The 16,427-nt window shown below is 53.3% G+C and overlaps 1 protein-coding gene and 1 non-coding gene across 2 annotated transcripts in view; one reads left to right on the top strand and one right to left on the bottom strand.

Moving 5' to 3' along the window:
- Positions 1-4,876, bottom strand: part of RRP12 (ribosomal RNA processing 12 homolog) — a 28,885-nt gene extending 24,009 nt beyond the window's left edge. Inside the window, exons 1-4 of the mRNA XM_002718602.6 lie at positions 4,623-4,876; positions 3,989-4,218; positions 2,697-2,780; positions 1,533-1,609 (exon numbers count right to left, since the gene is read on the bottom strand). Of these exons, the coding sequence (XP_002718648.3) occupies positions 1,533-1,609; positions 2,697-2,780; positions 3,989-4,218; positions 4,623-4,761 (530 nt within the window). The 5' untranslated portion in view covers positions 4,762-4,876. The remainder of the gene's footprint in view (positions 1-1,532; positions 1,610-2,696; positions 2,781-3,988; positions 4,219-4,622) is intronic.
- A 7,800-nt stretch (positions 4,877-12,676) lies between these two features.
- Positions 12,677-12,749, top strand: TRNAA-AGC (transfer RNA alanine (anticodon AGC)). The gene has a single exon. It is a non-coding gene; the product is annotated as a tRNA-Ala (tRNA).
- Positions 12,750-16,427: the final 3,678 nt, after the last annotated feature.

Below are 16,427 nucleotides of genomic sequence, written 5' to 3'. Positions count from 1 at the left end.
AACTTCCGCCTGACCTCCTCCTGCACCCTCTCCACTACTCACTCGGCATCACCCATGAGCCGAGTTCTCACTCACCCCCATCTTCCCTCCCCTCCCCACCTTGCCTGGCCACGCTCCCCTAGCAGCAAGTACCCAAACTGCTGCCAACCTGTCAGCTCTTTCCCCTGCCTGCTCCCACCCTTGGGCTGCCCCTTCCCCAGGTGCCAACTCCCATACTCCATGGGTGTGATGGCCCATGCCACCCCCAGAGCCTGAGACTATAGAATGCCCCCTGACACAAGCTATCGTTTCCAAAGTTTTATTTTAATTAGATCGTGGTAAAATATGCAGAGCATAAACTGTACCATCTTAACCATTTTTTTTTTTTGACAGGCAGAGTGGACAGTGAGAGAGAGAGACAGAGAGAAAGGTCTTCCTTTGCCATTGGTTCACCCTCCAATGGCCGCCGCGGCCAGCGCGCTGCGGCTGGCGCACCGCACTGATCCGATGGCAGGAGCCAGGAACCAGGTGCTTTTCCTGGTCTCCCATGGGGTGCAGGGCCCAAGCACCTGGGCCATCCTCCACTGCACTCCCTGGCCACAGCAGAGAGCTGGCCTGGAAGAGGGGCAACCGGGACAGAATCTGGCGCCCCGACCGGGACTAGAACCCGGTTTGCCGGCGCCGCAAGGCGGAGGATTAGCCTAGTGAGCCGCGGCGCCGGCCTTAACCATTTTTAAAGGCACAGTTCAGTAGTGTTATGCATATTCACAATGCTGCACAACCAATCTCCAGAACTTTTCATCTTCAAAAATCAAGTATCGGCCAGCGCAGGTTCTAGTCCTGGCTGCTCCACTTCCGATCCAGCTCTCTGCTATGGCCTGGGAAAGCAGTGGAAGACGGCCCAAGTGCCTGGGCCCCTGCACCCATGTGGGAGACCCAGAAGAAGCTCCTGGCTCCTGACTTTGGATCAGCTCAGCTCTGACCATTGTGGCTATTTAGAGAGTGAACCAGCAGATGGAAGATCTCTCTTTCTAACTCTGTATTCCAAATAAATCTTTTAAAAAAAAAATCAAGTATCAGAGAATTGTATCTAAGAACTATATTGAATCTGTTAAAAAAAAAAAAAAAAAAAAAGAGCTAAACTAAAAATTAAAAAGAAAAATCAGGCATCTCGGGTGGGCGCTCAGCGCGGCGGTCACGATGCCCATATCCCACATCGATGCCCAGCCCTGGCTCCGGCTTCCAGCTTTCTGCCCATGCAGATTCTGGGCGGCAACGGTGACGGTGCAGGTAACTGCGGGACCCACACAGGAGACCTAGACTGAGCTCCTGGCTCCTGGCTTCTGCCCCAGCCCCGGGTCAGTCACTGTCATCATCTGGGGGTAACCAGCAAGCGGGAATGTGTGCATGTGCGTGTGCTCGCTCTCTATAAAAAAAATTTTATTTAAATCAACTATCTTTTAAAAATAATGTCCTGGCTCTGCTCCTCCTGGCCACATTCGTTTCCCTCCTGCACAAGGAGAGGTGAGGTTCAAACAGGAGCTGAGACTCACCGCTTCAGGACGAGGTTCAGCAGGTAAGCCACGGCGGCCAGAGACTCTGGGGACTCCACTGCTTCCATGGTGGTCATCTGAGGACCAGATCAAGGGTGAGAGTGGACAGTATGCCACACTAGGCAAGGAGAAAGGAGGGAAGGGGAGCCAGGCGCCCAGTACAGTGACCATGGACAAGAACCATGGCATCACAGGTTCAACCCCAGCTCTGCCACTATGTAACTTTGGCCTAATAACTTAACCTATGACGCAAGTTCCTCATTCATAACATACAACACACTTCATAAAGTTGTTGTGAGGTTTAATTGAATTAATATGTGTAAAACACTTAGAATACCACCTGGCGTGTGAATAGAAAAAAACAAAAACAAACAAGCACAACACAGAATCCCACACCATACCCAGCTCCCTGAAATACTTCCTCTCTCTGGAGCAGAGGTGTGCAAGCTCTCGGTAAAGGGCCAGCAGTAATGTCTGAGGCTCTGCAGGCTACATACGCTCCCTGCTACACACGTCTCTCTGTGTGTTTCAGTCCTTCAGAAATGGAAAAACCATTCTTAGCTCCCAGGCTGTACAAAAACAGGCCATGGGTCTGATTCAGCCACAGGCAAAGTCTGCCAACCCCTGTTCTAGAGCAGCGGTTTTCAAACTTTTATGTCCTTGAAAATGACCAAGGACCCCCACTGAGCAGGCTGTGCTCACAGGTTGTATCTGCCGATATTTGCATTAGCAATCACAACTGAACAATTTCAAAACAAACACAAGGACCTACAAGCGCACCTCCACTAGCTGTCAGAACATAGCTTCTGGGAGACTCCACAGTACGCTCACAGGGGTGAGAGAGGTATCATGATGGAGATAATTCTGGCCCAGCCAACCCCCAAGAAGAGTGCTGGGGCCCTCAGACCACACTTGGAAAACCATTTTCCTAGATGATCTCCCCAGCTCAACCGTCTTCAGAGACACAGGAAGAGGAGGCAGAGCGGCGGGCTCTCGCTTTACGAGATCACTGCAGCAGAGGCTGCAGGCCTCCCCAAGCCCGGAGAACAGACGCGGCGGTGTCCTCACCTGCTCACGGTGAGCCCTCGCTCCCCCCGGGGCGCCACAGCCTGAATAACCCGCTGGATCGGTGTCACCTCTCCTCCCCCCGCTGCACCCACTCACCAGAGCGGCAAAGTACTCGGTCTCCGTCTCCTTCCCGCCCTGGGAGCGGATCACCTCGGTGACGGCGGCCAGCACAGCACAGATCTGCACGCGAGGGGAGACAGCCCTGAAGCATCTCCGACCGACCCTGCCCCACGGGCCCCAGGCTTGCCCCTCATGAATTAACAGGAAAGAGCCCAGGGACAGAGAAGCTGAGCGGCACTCAGCCGGGATGCCCACCGCAGGGCCAGCAAACAGCAGGACAGACAGCATGCCTGCTAAAACTTCCTCATAGACGGTCTCTTCGACAACTACTTGTATGAATGCACAAACGTGTATGGACAGGTTTGTCCACTGCAACAACAAATCAGAACCAGTCTCAACAAGGGATTAACGAAGCTGCCATCCGACAGCCCAAGGCTGGCTAGAGTCTGTTCCACTTCTGGTCCAGTTTCCTGTTAACGTGCTTACTTAGTGTATAATACTACATAACACAATATACTGAAGTACTATGCACTGATGGAAAAGAATAAGGAACTAAGTGTGTGTGTGTATACATACAAACTTAGAAATCCTCCTTGGTGGGGAAAAAGGTTGCAGAATAGCGGATGTAAGATATAATGAAAGCAGTAGAAGATGGCCCAAGTCCTTGGGCCTCCGCACCCACGTGGGAGACCCAGAGGTAGCTCCTGGCTCCTGGTTTTGGACTGGCGCAGCTCCGGCTGTTGCAGCCATCTGGGGAATGCACTAGCAGATGGAACACCTGCTGTCTTCACCTCTCTGTCTCCACTTCTCTCTGTAACTCTTTCACATAAATAAAATAAATCTTTAGGCTGGCACGGCGGCTCACTAGGCTAATCCTCCACCTGCAGCGCCGGCACCCCAGATTCTAGTCCCGATTGGGGCGCCGGATTCTGTCCCGGTTGCTCCTCTTCCAGTCCAGCTCTCTGCTGTGGCCCGAGAAGGCAGTGGAGGATGGCCCAGGTCCTTGGGCCCTGCACCCGCATGGGAGACCAGGAGGAGGCACCTGGCTCCTGGCTTCAGATTGGCCCAGCTCTGCTGTTGTGGTCCTTTGGGGAGAAGACCAGTCTTGGCCTCTCTCTGCCTCTCTGTAACTCTGCCTTTCAAATAAAAATAAATCTTTAAACATAAAAAGAACGTGGGAAATAGGGTAATGTGTAGAGACACCGAGGATAGAAAAGATGACACAGCAGACAGAAATACCACCTGCGGTCAGCAGACAGCTGATGGCCAGGGCTCCGGGCTCCGGCGGCCCCTCCTCACTGCCAGGCAGCCGTGCGAGGCCTCCCTACCTCTTTGTGAGCAGCCGAGCTGGACTCCCAGAAGCGCTGCACTTTGCTGAAGGTGACGTTGGTGCAGTCGGAGAGGCCGCTCAGGAAGGTGCCGGAGGACTTCTCGGTGACAGCCAGCTCCCCCTCTTCCTCCATGGCCGTCTCCGGGGCTCCGCGGCTGCCCAGGCGCAGGGACCCTGACTGCAGCTCATTATGCAACTTGACAGCATCAACCGTCAGGTCGCTCTTGCCTGCGAGGCGACAGGCACAAGCATCGGCCCCAAGCTCCACCCAACCCTTCCTCTGCCTAGAGAACACGAGTCCTGTGAAACACACCCCCAACCCAAGAGGCGGAATTCGGGCCTAAAACTTAAAGAAGCGAGCGCGTCCTGCTCCCGCGTGCCCGGTGGCAGTCAGCGCGCAAGCCCCGGTGAAAACGCTCGGGGAGCCCGCGCCACTGCAGGTTAACAGCAAGTCCCAACTTGACGCCGCGCCACCCGACAAGTCGCTCCCCCACAGCACCTGTTCAGGGCACTGGAAGAGCTGACAGGGCCGACGCCCGGGCCCCGGACCCTCGGGAGCCCCCAGCCCCGCGCGGACCGCCCCGCCCCCGCCCCCGCCCGACGCCGGTCCAGCCCCGTCTCCGCCCTGCTACCTGACGGCCGGCTGAAGAAGCGGCTGCGGGCGGCTTCGCGGTGGCGGGAGATGGCAGGGTTGCTGTCGCTGCTGTGGCCTTTCTTCCAGCGCTTCAACTTGGCCGAGACACCGGAGGGCAACTTCCCCGAGCGGCCCATGTTGGCTGAGACCCGGCGGGGAAGCACCGGCTTCCAGGCACGCGCGGAATCCACGTGGGTCCTCTCCGCACTCCACTTCCTTTTCCTCTGGCGTCACTTCCGGGCTCCCGTCCGTTACCATGGCAATACCATCAACATCCGGTTTTGCCTTCGCGCATAGCCTTGGATCCCAAAACCGTTCCGAGGAGAGCCGTTGCTAGGGAGGAGCTTCGGTTGCTAGGGATTCTCTGGGGGCTCCTTCTCCAGGGCCCCAGTTCTTGGCCCCAGGGATGAGCCTTATAACATTGGAGTGCTTTTGCAACTTAAAATAGCAAACAAATCTACGTCTGTATAACTTGGAAATCTCATTTCAAAAGTTAGGCATAGAAACAAATTTACTCAAAAGAATCGCATTCCGTGGAGACCTGAGGGAGTGAAACTCAGTTTGGCAGGAAAAGATCAAAAAGCAGCCCAGGAGCTCTAGACTCGCTTTGCTATTTTCCATTATTCCTGGCACACCCACTGGTATGCCACACTTTCCCCCGACAGCCCTCAGTCCCAAGTTCACCCCTTAATCTCTTTCTATCTCTTTTTTAAAAGATTTAGTTATTTATTTGAAAGTCAGAGTTACACAGAGAGAGGAGAGGCAGAGAGAGAGAGAGAGAGAGAGAGAGAGAGAGAGAGAGAGGTTTTCCATCCACTGGTTCACTCCCCAATTTGCCGCAATGGCCGGAGCCACACCAATCAGAAGCCACGGGCCAGGAGCCTCTTTCTGGTCTCCCACACAGGTGCAGGGGCCCAAGGACTTGGGCTATCTTCTACTGCTTTCCCAGGCCATAGCAGAGAGCTGGAGAGTTGTTGCTAGCTCCCGGAAGTGGAGCAGCCGGGTCTCGAACGTGCGCCCATATGGGATGACAGTGCTGCAGACTGGGGCATTCACCACTGCCTCACAGCGCTGGTCCCATCCATCCCTTAATCTCTGAATTCCACCTCAGAACCAGCAAGCACTCCAGAGCTGTTCCAACTTCCCTGGGACCCTCCTCAAAAGGCCTTAAGACGCTCCAATTGGAATGTCTGCCTCCCATGTCAGACTGCCTGGGTATGAGTCTGGCTCCACTTTGGATTTTTCTTTTTAAGATTTCATTTATTTATTTGAGTGGTAGAGTTACAGATAGAGAGAGGGAGAGACAGAGAGAAAGGTCCTCCATCTGCTGGTTCGGGTTTACTCCCCAAATGGCCGCAGCTAGGCCAATCCGAAGCCTGGAACCAGGAGCCTCTTCTGGGTCTCCCACACGGGTGTGGGAGCCTTAAGCATTTGCAGGCCATTAGCAGAGAGCTGGATTGGAAGTGGAACGAACAGCCAGGACAGGAACCGGTGCCCACATGAGATGGCAGCGCCACAGGCAGAGGCTTAGCCTCCCCTGGCACAGCGCCGGCCTCCACCCTGGATTCCAGCTCCTGCTAAGGAGACCCTGGAAGGTAGCACTTGGGTCCCTGCCACCCCCGTGGGAGACGTGGCTTCACCCTTGCTTCTGTGAGCCTTTGTGTTGTGAACCAGTAGATAATAGTTTCTCTCTCAAATAAAAATAAATAAATAAATACAAATAAAATTATACACTTAAGAGGAAGTTAAGAGTGGCCTAGAAGCAAGTTTTGGTCTGAGAGCCAGGGGTAGAAAACAGTGAGTAAAGTGAAAGCCACAGAGCGCAGCCTGCATGCTGGGAGGCAGGGGTCTGTGTCATCAGGTCACGGGTCACAGGAAACCTAGATGACTGCTGACAATATTTCCATTGTTCTGCAGTAAAACAAGTACAATATAATGATGTGCAAGTGCCCTTTCTTTTATAAAACAATAGTAAAAAGGAGGATTTTTCAAAGAATGTTATTTACCAAAATGAAGGATTAGCTTGCTGACGCTCTCAGAATGTCTACAAACCACCAGTGTTGCCCAGCTCTTCATGGTTTGCCCAGTCCAGAAAGGTGGAAGGACCTGCTCAAGCGCTCACAGTGTGGTCATTTATTTACTGAGACACAGCAACACCTGCTGTAAAGGAACGCATCAAGGAATTCAAATACACTAAACGGAGAAATTCTGTTCATGAAAAGACACCACTAAGAGCATTAAAAGACAAGCTAAAGAGCAGAAGGAAATATTTTTATTAGATTGCATGTAGTACGTGTTACCTGTCTCAAGCCGGAAGCAATTTGCAAAGGGACAAAAACTTTTATTTGACATAAAAGCGTCTGGTCCAAGAGGAGACCAGGTGGAGTGCCCGAACAGGACACTGGCTTTGAGGAAGTGTCCAGGTTTTTAAGGCATTACTATCTGTTCATCGGGTCATTCTATTGGGGTGCCCATCTGACAGGGGTTTCATATATGGATGTTGATTGGCCTGGGGCTCATGAAGATAACGGAGGTCTCCTGGAGACGGCCTGTCTCCCCCTTAGGGGCTCAGCTTCCTCCACTGCCAATGCTGGGTGAAAGATTGCAGCCAGCCTGGAGGTGTGAGTTAAAGGCTAAGGTCACACAAGATAGCCCAGATCTCCTGCAGCCAGTCCGATTCTCCCCAGGGGCCCAGCCCCTTCCTCTGCCAGCTCTGGGAGAAAGACTGCAACCAACCTGAAGGTGGGGAGTGAACCAGCGGATGGAAGCTCTCTCTTTTATTTCTCTTTTTCTATCTCTGTCTATCCCTCTCTCTCTGTCTGTAACTCTGCATTCCAAATTTTAAAAAAGAGAGAATATTATAAAACTTAAAAAAAAAAAGAAGTGTGTATCTGTTTCAAAACAAAGACATCCCCAAAATGCTTGTTAGCCGTTTTGCAAAGGGTGTATGGTGCCTCTTCGCCACCAGAGGGCGCTCCACCAACAACATATTAGGGCTGAGACTAGAGAAGCCAGAAAGGGAAGGAAAGGAACCAGCTGGGATTTCTAAAGTCAGATGGGGAGATGCAGAGGCCCAGGGCGGTGATGGCCTCTCCACCCTTTTCCTATTGGCCTCCAAACTGAGTCTCAACAGAACTGGACACAGCCACTGGATGAGCCACCGTCTGGAACGGGCATTGGAAGTGCCGCAGGCCACCACTGGCCCTCTAACCTGCGCTGCCAACACGGAGTCTCCTCCAGGAGGCATGGGTGTGGGGAGGACACAAGGAGCCAAAGTACACTCTCTGCCCCGGGTGCACCCCAGGCCTCACCTTCCTTCACCTCCCCAACAGCTCCCCGCGACGGGCATTAGCAGTGCCCAGGATCAGTACCTACATATGGCTGAGAAGGACCAGGCAGTCCTGTGTGTGGATAGGTCCCGGCAGGCACTCCAGAGTGGAATTCAAGCACCACTACTTTCTGTGTGTCTCTGAGCTTACTCGCTGAGCCTCAGGCTTCCCCATCTGTAAAATGGAGGTGATAACATCTACCTCTAAGACAATGCATGTGAAGTACTAAGCATACTGCCTGGTGTGGCTGCTCATGCAGCCAGGATGGAAGCCAGGATGATTATCATGCAAAACTCCTCTTGGGTTCCGAAATATCTTCTCATCTGTGATCCAACTAAGCAGGACAGAGCAGGTGTCCATACTTCACAGACAAGGGGACACAGTTCCAAGAGATTTAGACATCCCTGAGGTTATACAGCATGAGCAGAGGCTGGGAGATCCAACGCTCAGCCCAGGAACCCGCCCTGCAACACTGCTCTTTTTAAAATTATTGTTATTTACTTGTAAGTCAGAGTTACACAGAGAGAGAGGAGAGGCAGAGAGAGGTCTTCCATCTGTTGGTTCACTCCCCAGTTGGCCACAACAGCCGGAGATGTGCTGATCCCAAGCCAGGAGATTCTTCTGGGCCTCCCACATGGGTGCAGGGGCCCAAGGACTTGGGCCATCTTCTACTACTTTCCCAGGCCATAGCAGGGAGGTGGATCAGAAGTGGAGCAGCCGGGACTCAAATTGGTGCCCATATGGGATACAGGCACTGCAGGCAGTGGCTTTAGGCGCTACGCCACAGCGCCGACCCCAACACTGCTTTTTAAAATGTCTGCAAGGGGTGGGCATTCACACTGTGATCAAACCACTACTTGGGATGCCCACATCCCATATTGGAGTGCCTGGCTTTGAGTCCTAGATTCACTTCTGATCCAGATTCCTGCTGACACAGACCCTGGGAAGGCAGCAGACGATGGCTCAAGTATTTGAGTCCTTGTCACCCATGCAGGAGGCCTGGACGGAATTCCTGACTCTTGGCTTCAGCCTGGCCTAGCCCTGGCTGTTGCAGGCATTTGGGAAGTGAACCAGCAGATGCAAGATTGTGTGTGTGTGTGTGTGTGTGTGTGTGTGTTACTCTGCCCTTCAAATAAATTAAAGTAAGTATATAACCATCTGTGAGGCTTATGTGCAGGGAGCAGAACTGCCACACCCTAAGCACCGAGGCCACGGGGAGTGGGAAGGCCAGTTCTGGGTTAGTGGGTTGTAATCTGTTACGACACTGAGCAGGAGGAAAGGGAAATTGAGGTTTAGTCTCTTGCTCCAGAGCGGAAATGGGTGGCCTGTGAGTGTAACTTGGGGCTCAGGCTCTGGGGCAGGGAGAAGGAGCCTTAAATTCCTGCAATAGCTGGGGCTGGGTCAGGTCAAAGGTAGCACCAGGACTTCAACCCAGGCCTTCCAACATGGACTATGGGCATCCCAACTGCTGTGCCAAACGCCCACCCCAGGGATTTTGTTCTAACAACAGAAAATGGACTGGGGCCCGCACTTGGCACAGAAGGTTAAGCTGCCACCTGCAGTGCCAATATCCCATATGGACGCTGGTTCGAGTCCTGGCTGCTCCACTTCCAATCCACCTCCCTATTAATGGCCTGGGAAAGCAGCGAAGATGGCCCGACTCCTTGTGCCACTGTCACCCATGTAGGAGACCCAGAAAAAGCTTCAGACTACTGGCTTTGGCCTGGCCTAGCCCTGGCCATTACGGCCATTTGCGGAGTGAATCAGCAGAAGGAAGACCTCCCCTTCTGGCTCTCTGTATCTCTGTCTTTCAAATAATTAATTAAAAAAAAAAAAGAAAAAAACAATGAAAGTGGACTGAGAGAGGCTGTCTGCGGTCGTGATAATAAAAACTACTGTGTACTCACCGAGCACTCACAAGAACCCTGTGAGGTTGGTGCGCTGTCGTCCACATTTTAAACCCGGGGAAGCCAAAGCTGGGAAAAACCAAGAAGTGGCGGGTCCCAGCCACGTCACGTGGCGGAGTGGGAACTGCAGCTCACTCTTCTACCCTGGGTGGAAGGAGGTGAAATTTCATGGTTTGCACAAACAGAGCTCACAGGCTTGGGTCCAAAGGGACGCACGTTGTGAAAGCCTGAGGCCAACCCACCCCTGCCTGTCTCTCTCCGGCTTGCTGGGCTGGGGCTGGGCTGTTTGCCTCCCACGCGTGCTCCCACCATCGAGGTCCACCATGATGGGCTGCCACTAAGGGGGCTCCATGGGAGCCAAGCCAGTGACAGCACCAAACCTGCAAGCCTCCAAAGTAGTGGACCAAATAAACATCTTTTCTTCATCCAGAAGAATGGCCTGGGATAGCAGTAGAGGATGGCCCAGGTCCTTGGGCCCCGCCCTGTGGGAGACCCGGAAGAAGCTCCTAGCTCCTGGCTTCGGATCGGTGCAGCTCCGGCTGTTGCGGCCATCTGGGGAGTAAACCAGCAGATGAAAGACCTCTCTCTCCTTCTCTAATCTACCTGTCTCTGTAACTCTGTCTTTCAAATAAATAAAATAAATCTTAAAAAAAAAAAAAAAGAGCCATTGCTCAGCTAAATGGAGATGACCCGTGTTGGTGGTCCCTCACTGTCATGGCAGCAAAATGACTGCTCCCTGGGGTGCGAGCTTTCTCATTCTCTCTTAGGTAAGAACGCAGTAGCTGAATACACGCACCTCGCCACTCCCCTGTGCTCTAACAAAGGAGCACCTGTGAGAGGCCAGAGTCACGCCATGACAGGCTTCTCACAAGACCAAGGGCAGGCTAGGCCCAGGGTGCGTATGGTAGGAGAAGATGAAACCTGACACCAGGCAGTCCTTGGTCCAGCAGGGCTGGGGGGGCCACCTGATGGGGGGGGCTCAATATATGGCCATATGAGGGGAAAGGAATGCGGACGTAATACTTGTTTGCCTGGGAACAAAGAAAAGGGGTCTTGGTCTCCCAGCACTACACCGAACGGGAGGTCAGGCCCCAGCATGCTGGACCCGTAATGAAGTCCCTTTGTTCTTTGCATTACGGTGAGTCTCGCTGGTTCTTCCTATCTGGGCGGTCGGGACACTACACTTCACACCTTCGCTCAGGGCACTGGTAGGCTGACTGCCTGCCCAGGTTGTGGCTCGAGGCCCAGTGTCTGTCATCTCCTGTGAGGATCCCAGGGCCAGGGCGGCCCCTACACAGGGACCAGGGAAATTAGCTGCAGAGACGGGATCTGGGAACTCAACTCCACTGTGCTGGGTTTGGCATTAGTCAGACCTCATGGCCAAGTTTCTCCTGGCCCTGCTGCGGCCTCTCCTTTTTCCCTCCTTTTTGTCTCCTTGGCTCCATGAGAACCACGTGCGCTCCGTGGTCTCAGCTCCCTTGGTTGGCACCAGGACCGACAGCCAGTGGCTGGCCACCTCAGTCCCCTCCCCCACCCCGTCCTCCCTTTCAGCAGGGGCTCCTGTGGGTCATTTTTAGACTTTTGCAAAAAACAGCTTTACTGAGATATAACTCACAGACCACAAATATGTATTTATTTATTTTATTTGAGAGAGTTAGAAAAGGGAGGGAGAGAAGGAGAGACACCACTGGTTCACTCCCCAATGGCTGCAATGGCTGGAACTGGAGCCAGGAACTTCTTCTAGGTCTCCCACGTGGGTGCAGGGCCCCAAGCACTTGGGCCATCTTCTGCTGCTTTCCCAGGCCCATTAGCAGGGAGCGGCTCAGAAGAGGAGCAGCCAGGACTAGAACCAGCACCCCTATGGGATGCAGGCAGCTTAACTGGCTAAACCAAAACTCAGCCCCCACACTTCACCTACTTAAGTTGTAGGAGCCAATGGTTTTTAGCATCTTCAAAGATACATGGTACAAGGAACAAAGGGCAGGACAAAGAGGGGAACAAGACACAAAAACAAGTTTATTCAAAAAGAATAAGCCTGAGAGGGGCCCACAGCCAGCATGTGTGTTGTCCCGCCCTCCTGCAGACTGGGACTTGGTACTGCTCCGGGTGGCTGGGGGTCTGCTAGGGAGTGATTAGGTGGAGCTTAGCTACTTTGTACAAGCTTTTCAAACTCGGGGGCCTTCCTCTCTGCAGCCGGTTAACTGGAAAGAATGCAGGGGCGGGGGTGGGGGGTGGGGGGTGGGGGGTGGGGGTGTAGGGTTGAGCTGAGAAACAACCCAGGGGCTTGGAAGGCCCCAGGAAAATGGATCTGCTTTCAGGCAAGGGAGCTAACGCGGCTCTGAGGCCTAAGTCTTTGCTCTGTCACGAGACATCACCACCGTCAGTTTTAGAACATTTTCATCAAAAATGAAAAAAAAGGAAACTGTAAAAACTCAGAAAGAAACCCCGGCCCCCGGCCCCGCTAGCACTGAGCAACCTCAGTTCTGCCCTCTGTGTCTGCACCTGCGCCTACTCCTGCTCCAGACAGCTCAAGGACGGGGAATCGCCAGCGGAACCGGCATGTTTCACTTCCTGTCTTCAAGGCCCATCCGAGTCGGATGACTCCGGGTTTGGCATGTATCAAGGGCTTCATTGCTTTTCATGGCCTAACCCCATTCCGCTGTGTGGCTGTGCGTGGCTGTGTGGCTGTGCATTGGTTTGTTTACCTGCCCATCAACTGATGGACATTGGGGCTGTCTCTGTCTTTGGCTGCTGTTAACACTGGGCATGCCCCCGTTTGCTTTCCTAGATCTATTTTTTCCTTTGCATCAGCAGCTGGGGAATTAGCTCAGGTGGTAGAGCGCTCGCTTAGCATGCGAGAGGTGGTGGGATCGATGCCCACATTCTCCATGACTTATTAATGGTGCCTTGAAAAAAACTGTTTTTAAAGATTTATGTACTGGGACCAGCGCTAAGCCTCCGCCTGCCCTGATGTCCCAGTGAGCTCCTGTCCTGGCTGCTCCTCTTCTGACCCAGCTATCTTCTAACGGCCTGGGAAAGCAGTGGAAGATGGCCCAGGTCCTTCGGCACCTGTGGGAGACCTGAAAGAAACTCCTGGCTCAACCCTGGCCACTGTGGCCATTTAGGAAGTGGACAAACAGATGAAAGATCTCTTTCTCCCTTCCTTTCTCTCCCTTTCTTTCTTTCTCCCCCTCCCTCCCTCCCTCCCTCCTTCCCTCTTTCTTTCTCTCTCTCTCTCTCTTTCTCTACCTTTCAAATAAATAAAATGAAAAATAAAAAATGCATCAATTTATTTGAGACAGAAAGTGTGTGTGTGCGCCCGTGCACGGGCAAGCGTTTATTCCCTGCCTGGGGGCTGAGTCTCACTGGGCTGGCAGGGACCCAATATTTGAGCCATCACTGCTGCCTCCTAGGGTCTGCATTAGCAAGAAGCAGGAGTCAGGAGCCAGAGTGGATAGCAAACCCAGGCACTCTGATGTGGGACACAAGAGTCTTGATCAGCACCTTAACCACTGGGCCAAACACCCACCTGCAGATGGACTTAAGGCTGGCGCCGCGGCTCAATAGGCTAATCCTCCACCTAGCGGCGCCGGCACACCGGGTTCTAGTCCCGGTTGGGGCGCCGGATTCTGTCTTGGTTGCTCCTCTTCCAGTCCAGCTCTCTGCTGTGGTTCGGGAGTGCAGTGGAGGATGGCCCAAGTGCTTGGGCCCTGCACCTGCATGGGAGACCAGGAGAAGCACCTGGCTCCTGGCTTCGGATCAGTGTTGTACGCCGGCCGCAGCGCGCCAGCCGCAGCGGCCAGTGGAGGGTGAACCAACGTTAAAGGAAGACCTTTCTCCCTGTCTCTTTCTCTCACTGTCCACTCTGCCTGTCAAAAATAAATAAATAAATAAAACAAACCCAGATGGACTTAAGGCCAGGGAAGAAGGAGTGCTGCTGGGGCCAGCGCTGTAGCGTAGCTGGTAAAGTTGCCACCTGCAGTGCCGGCATTCCATGTGGGTGCTGGTTCAAGTCCCGACTGATCCACTTCCGATCCAGCTCTCTGTTAGAGCCTGGGAAACAGTAGAAGATGGCCCAAGTCCTTGGGCCCCTGCACTCACGCGGAAGACCCGGAAGAAGCTCCTGGCTCCTGGCTTTGGATCGGCACAGCTCCAGCCATTGCAGCCATCTGGGGAGTGAACCAGCAGATGGAAGCTCGCTCGCTCGCTCACTCGCTCTCTCATTCTCTCTCTGTATAACTCTTTCAAATTAATAAATAAATCTTAAAAAAAAAAAAGTCCTTAAGGAATCCATGAGCCTGCAACAGGGCTCCAGCTCTGCTTGTCTTCACATGACGGCTGCATCTCCAGGGCTGGCGCATGGAGCCCTTCCTGTCCCAGAGACTCAACCCCTCTCTGAGGGCGCGGTGCTCTCCCCCTCTGACCCGCGCTGAACCAGAAGAGCTGAACGTCAGGCAGGAGCCTGGCAGAACCTTGGGCGGCCCCGCTCATTCCAAGTTGGGGCCTTCACAGAACGTTTGTTCCTTGATAAGTGATAAAACTTGATAAGAGAAAAAACTCAGTGGGAAAGGAAAGAGGAGTCCATAGCCAGGAGCCAGGAGCTTCTTCCAGGTCTTGCACACAGGTGCAGGGGCCCAAGGGCTTGGGCCATAGCAGAGAGCTGGATCAGAAGTGGAACAGCTGGGACTTGAACTGGCGCCCACATGGGATGCCAGTGCTGCAGGCGGCAGCTTTACCTGCTATGCTGCAGCACTGGCCCCAAAGGCCAGATTTTTTTAAGAGTTACACAGGGTTACCAGAGAGAGAAGGAGAGGCAGAGAGAGAGAGAGAGAGGTCTTCCATCCGCTGGTTCACTCCTCAATTGGTTGCAACAGCCGGAGCTGTGCTGATCTGAAGCCAAAAGCCAGGAGCTTCTTCCGGGTCACCCATGAAGGTGCAGGGGCCCAGGACTTGGACCATCTTCTACTGCTTTCCCAGGCCACGGCAGAGAGCTGGATTGGAAGTGGAGCAGCCGGGACTCAAACCGGTGCCCAGATGGAATGCCGGCACTGCAGAAGGTGGCTTCACCCATGACGCCACAGCACCGGCCCCTGGTTTGGATTTTTTAAAGATTTATTTTTAATTATTTGAAAAGTAAAATGACTGGGGGGAGGTGTCTTCTATCTGCTGGCCCACACCCCATGTGGCTCAAAGACTGGGCTGGGTCAGGCCGAAGCTAGGATACTGAAACTCTCACCCCATCTGGGTTTCCCACGTGGGTGGGAGGGGCCCAAGCAGCTGGGCCATCTTCTGCTTCCTTCCCAGGCACATTAGCAGGGAGCTGGATGGGAAGCAGAGGAGCAGAGATATAGGATGTGGGCATCTCAAGTGGCGGCTTAACCCGCATTGCTACAATATCTGCTCCTGGCTTGGATTTAAAAATCTATTAATTTATTTTTATTGCATTTGGAAGGCAGAAACAAAGACAGATTTTCCATCCACTGGTTTACTCCCCACATGCCTGCAACTGCTACAGCTGAGCCAGACTACCAGCAGCCAGGGGACAGGAACTCCATCCAGGTTTCCCACAAGGGTGGCAGGGACCCAGGTACTTGAGCTATCACCTAGTACCTCCCAGGGTGTGCATTCTAAGGAAGCTGGATTGGAAGCTGAGGAGCCAGAACTTGAAACTGGCACTCAGATATGGGATGTGTATGCCCCAAGCTGCAACTTAATGGCTGGATCAATTGCCTGGCCTCTGGATTTCATTCATTCAAATTCATCATTTTTTAAAAAGATTTATTTATTTATTTTATTTGAAAGTCACAGTTACAAAGAGAGAGGGAGCGGGAAAGACAGAGAGATCTTCCATCCACTGGTTCATGCCCCTGATGGCTGCAGTGGCCAGGGCTGGGCCAAGTCAAAGCCAGGAGCCAGGAGCCAGGAGCCAGGAGCTTCTTCCAAGTCTCCCATGTGGGTGGTAGGGGCCCAAGCCATCCTCTACTGCTTTCCCAGGCCATTAGCAGGGAGCTGGATAGGAAGTAGAGCAGCGGGGACATGGATTGGCACCCATGTGGGATGCTGGCATTACAGGCAGTGGGTATACCCACTATACCACTGGACCCTGAAGTTCTTCAGTGTTGAGTGCCTCTGGCTTGGGGTGACTGCCACAAGGACACGGAGCAGAGAGCCACGAAGGTCCACGCAGCAGGAGAGACTTATCCGGCCACAGCTGCTCCCTTCTGGCGGAGCAAGAAGCAAAGCCCCGCCAGGAGCTGTGTGGTGGCTCCTTAAGGGGAAGAGGGTGCTGGGAAGTGTGCTAGACAGGAGGACTCTGGCGGGGGTCACAGCCTGCCAGCTGCTTGTCTCCAGGACTATGGACATTCTGCTGTACCTGCCCAGGGCCTTCCAAGGCCCAGGAATCAGCCCTGACAAACGTTTTTGTGTCTTGTGTTCAGCAGAGATAAGAGTAATTTAAAAAAAAAAGGGGGAGGTGTGGAGCTATTATCCTTCACAGGCATTTAGGAAACCTTATTTTTGATAGGGCTGAAGTTTCTTCCCGGATTTAAGATGCTGTGGTAGACGCTG

The sequence above is a fragment of the Oryctolagus cuniculus genome, chromosome 15 (genome assembly GCF_051225735.1).
Source record: "Oryctolagus cuniculus isolate XC-2025 breed Fujian yellow rabbit chromosome 15, ASM5122573v1, whole genome shotgun sequence".
In the NCBI taxonomy this organism is placed as follows: Eukaryota; Metazoa; Chordata; class Mammalia; order Lagomorpha; family Leporidae; genus Oryctolagus; species Oryctolagus cuniculus.
The sequence above is the reverse complement of the archived record's forward strand: the minus strand, read 5'-3'. Positions and strand labels throughout refer to the sequence as shown.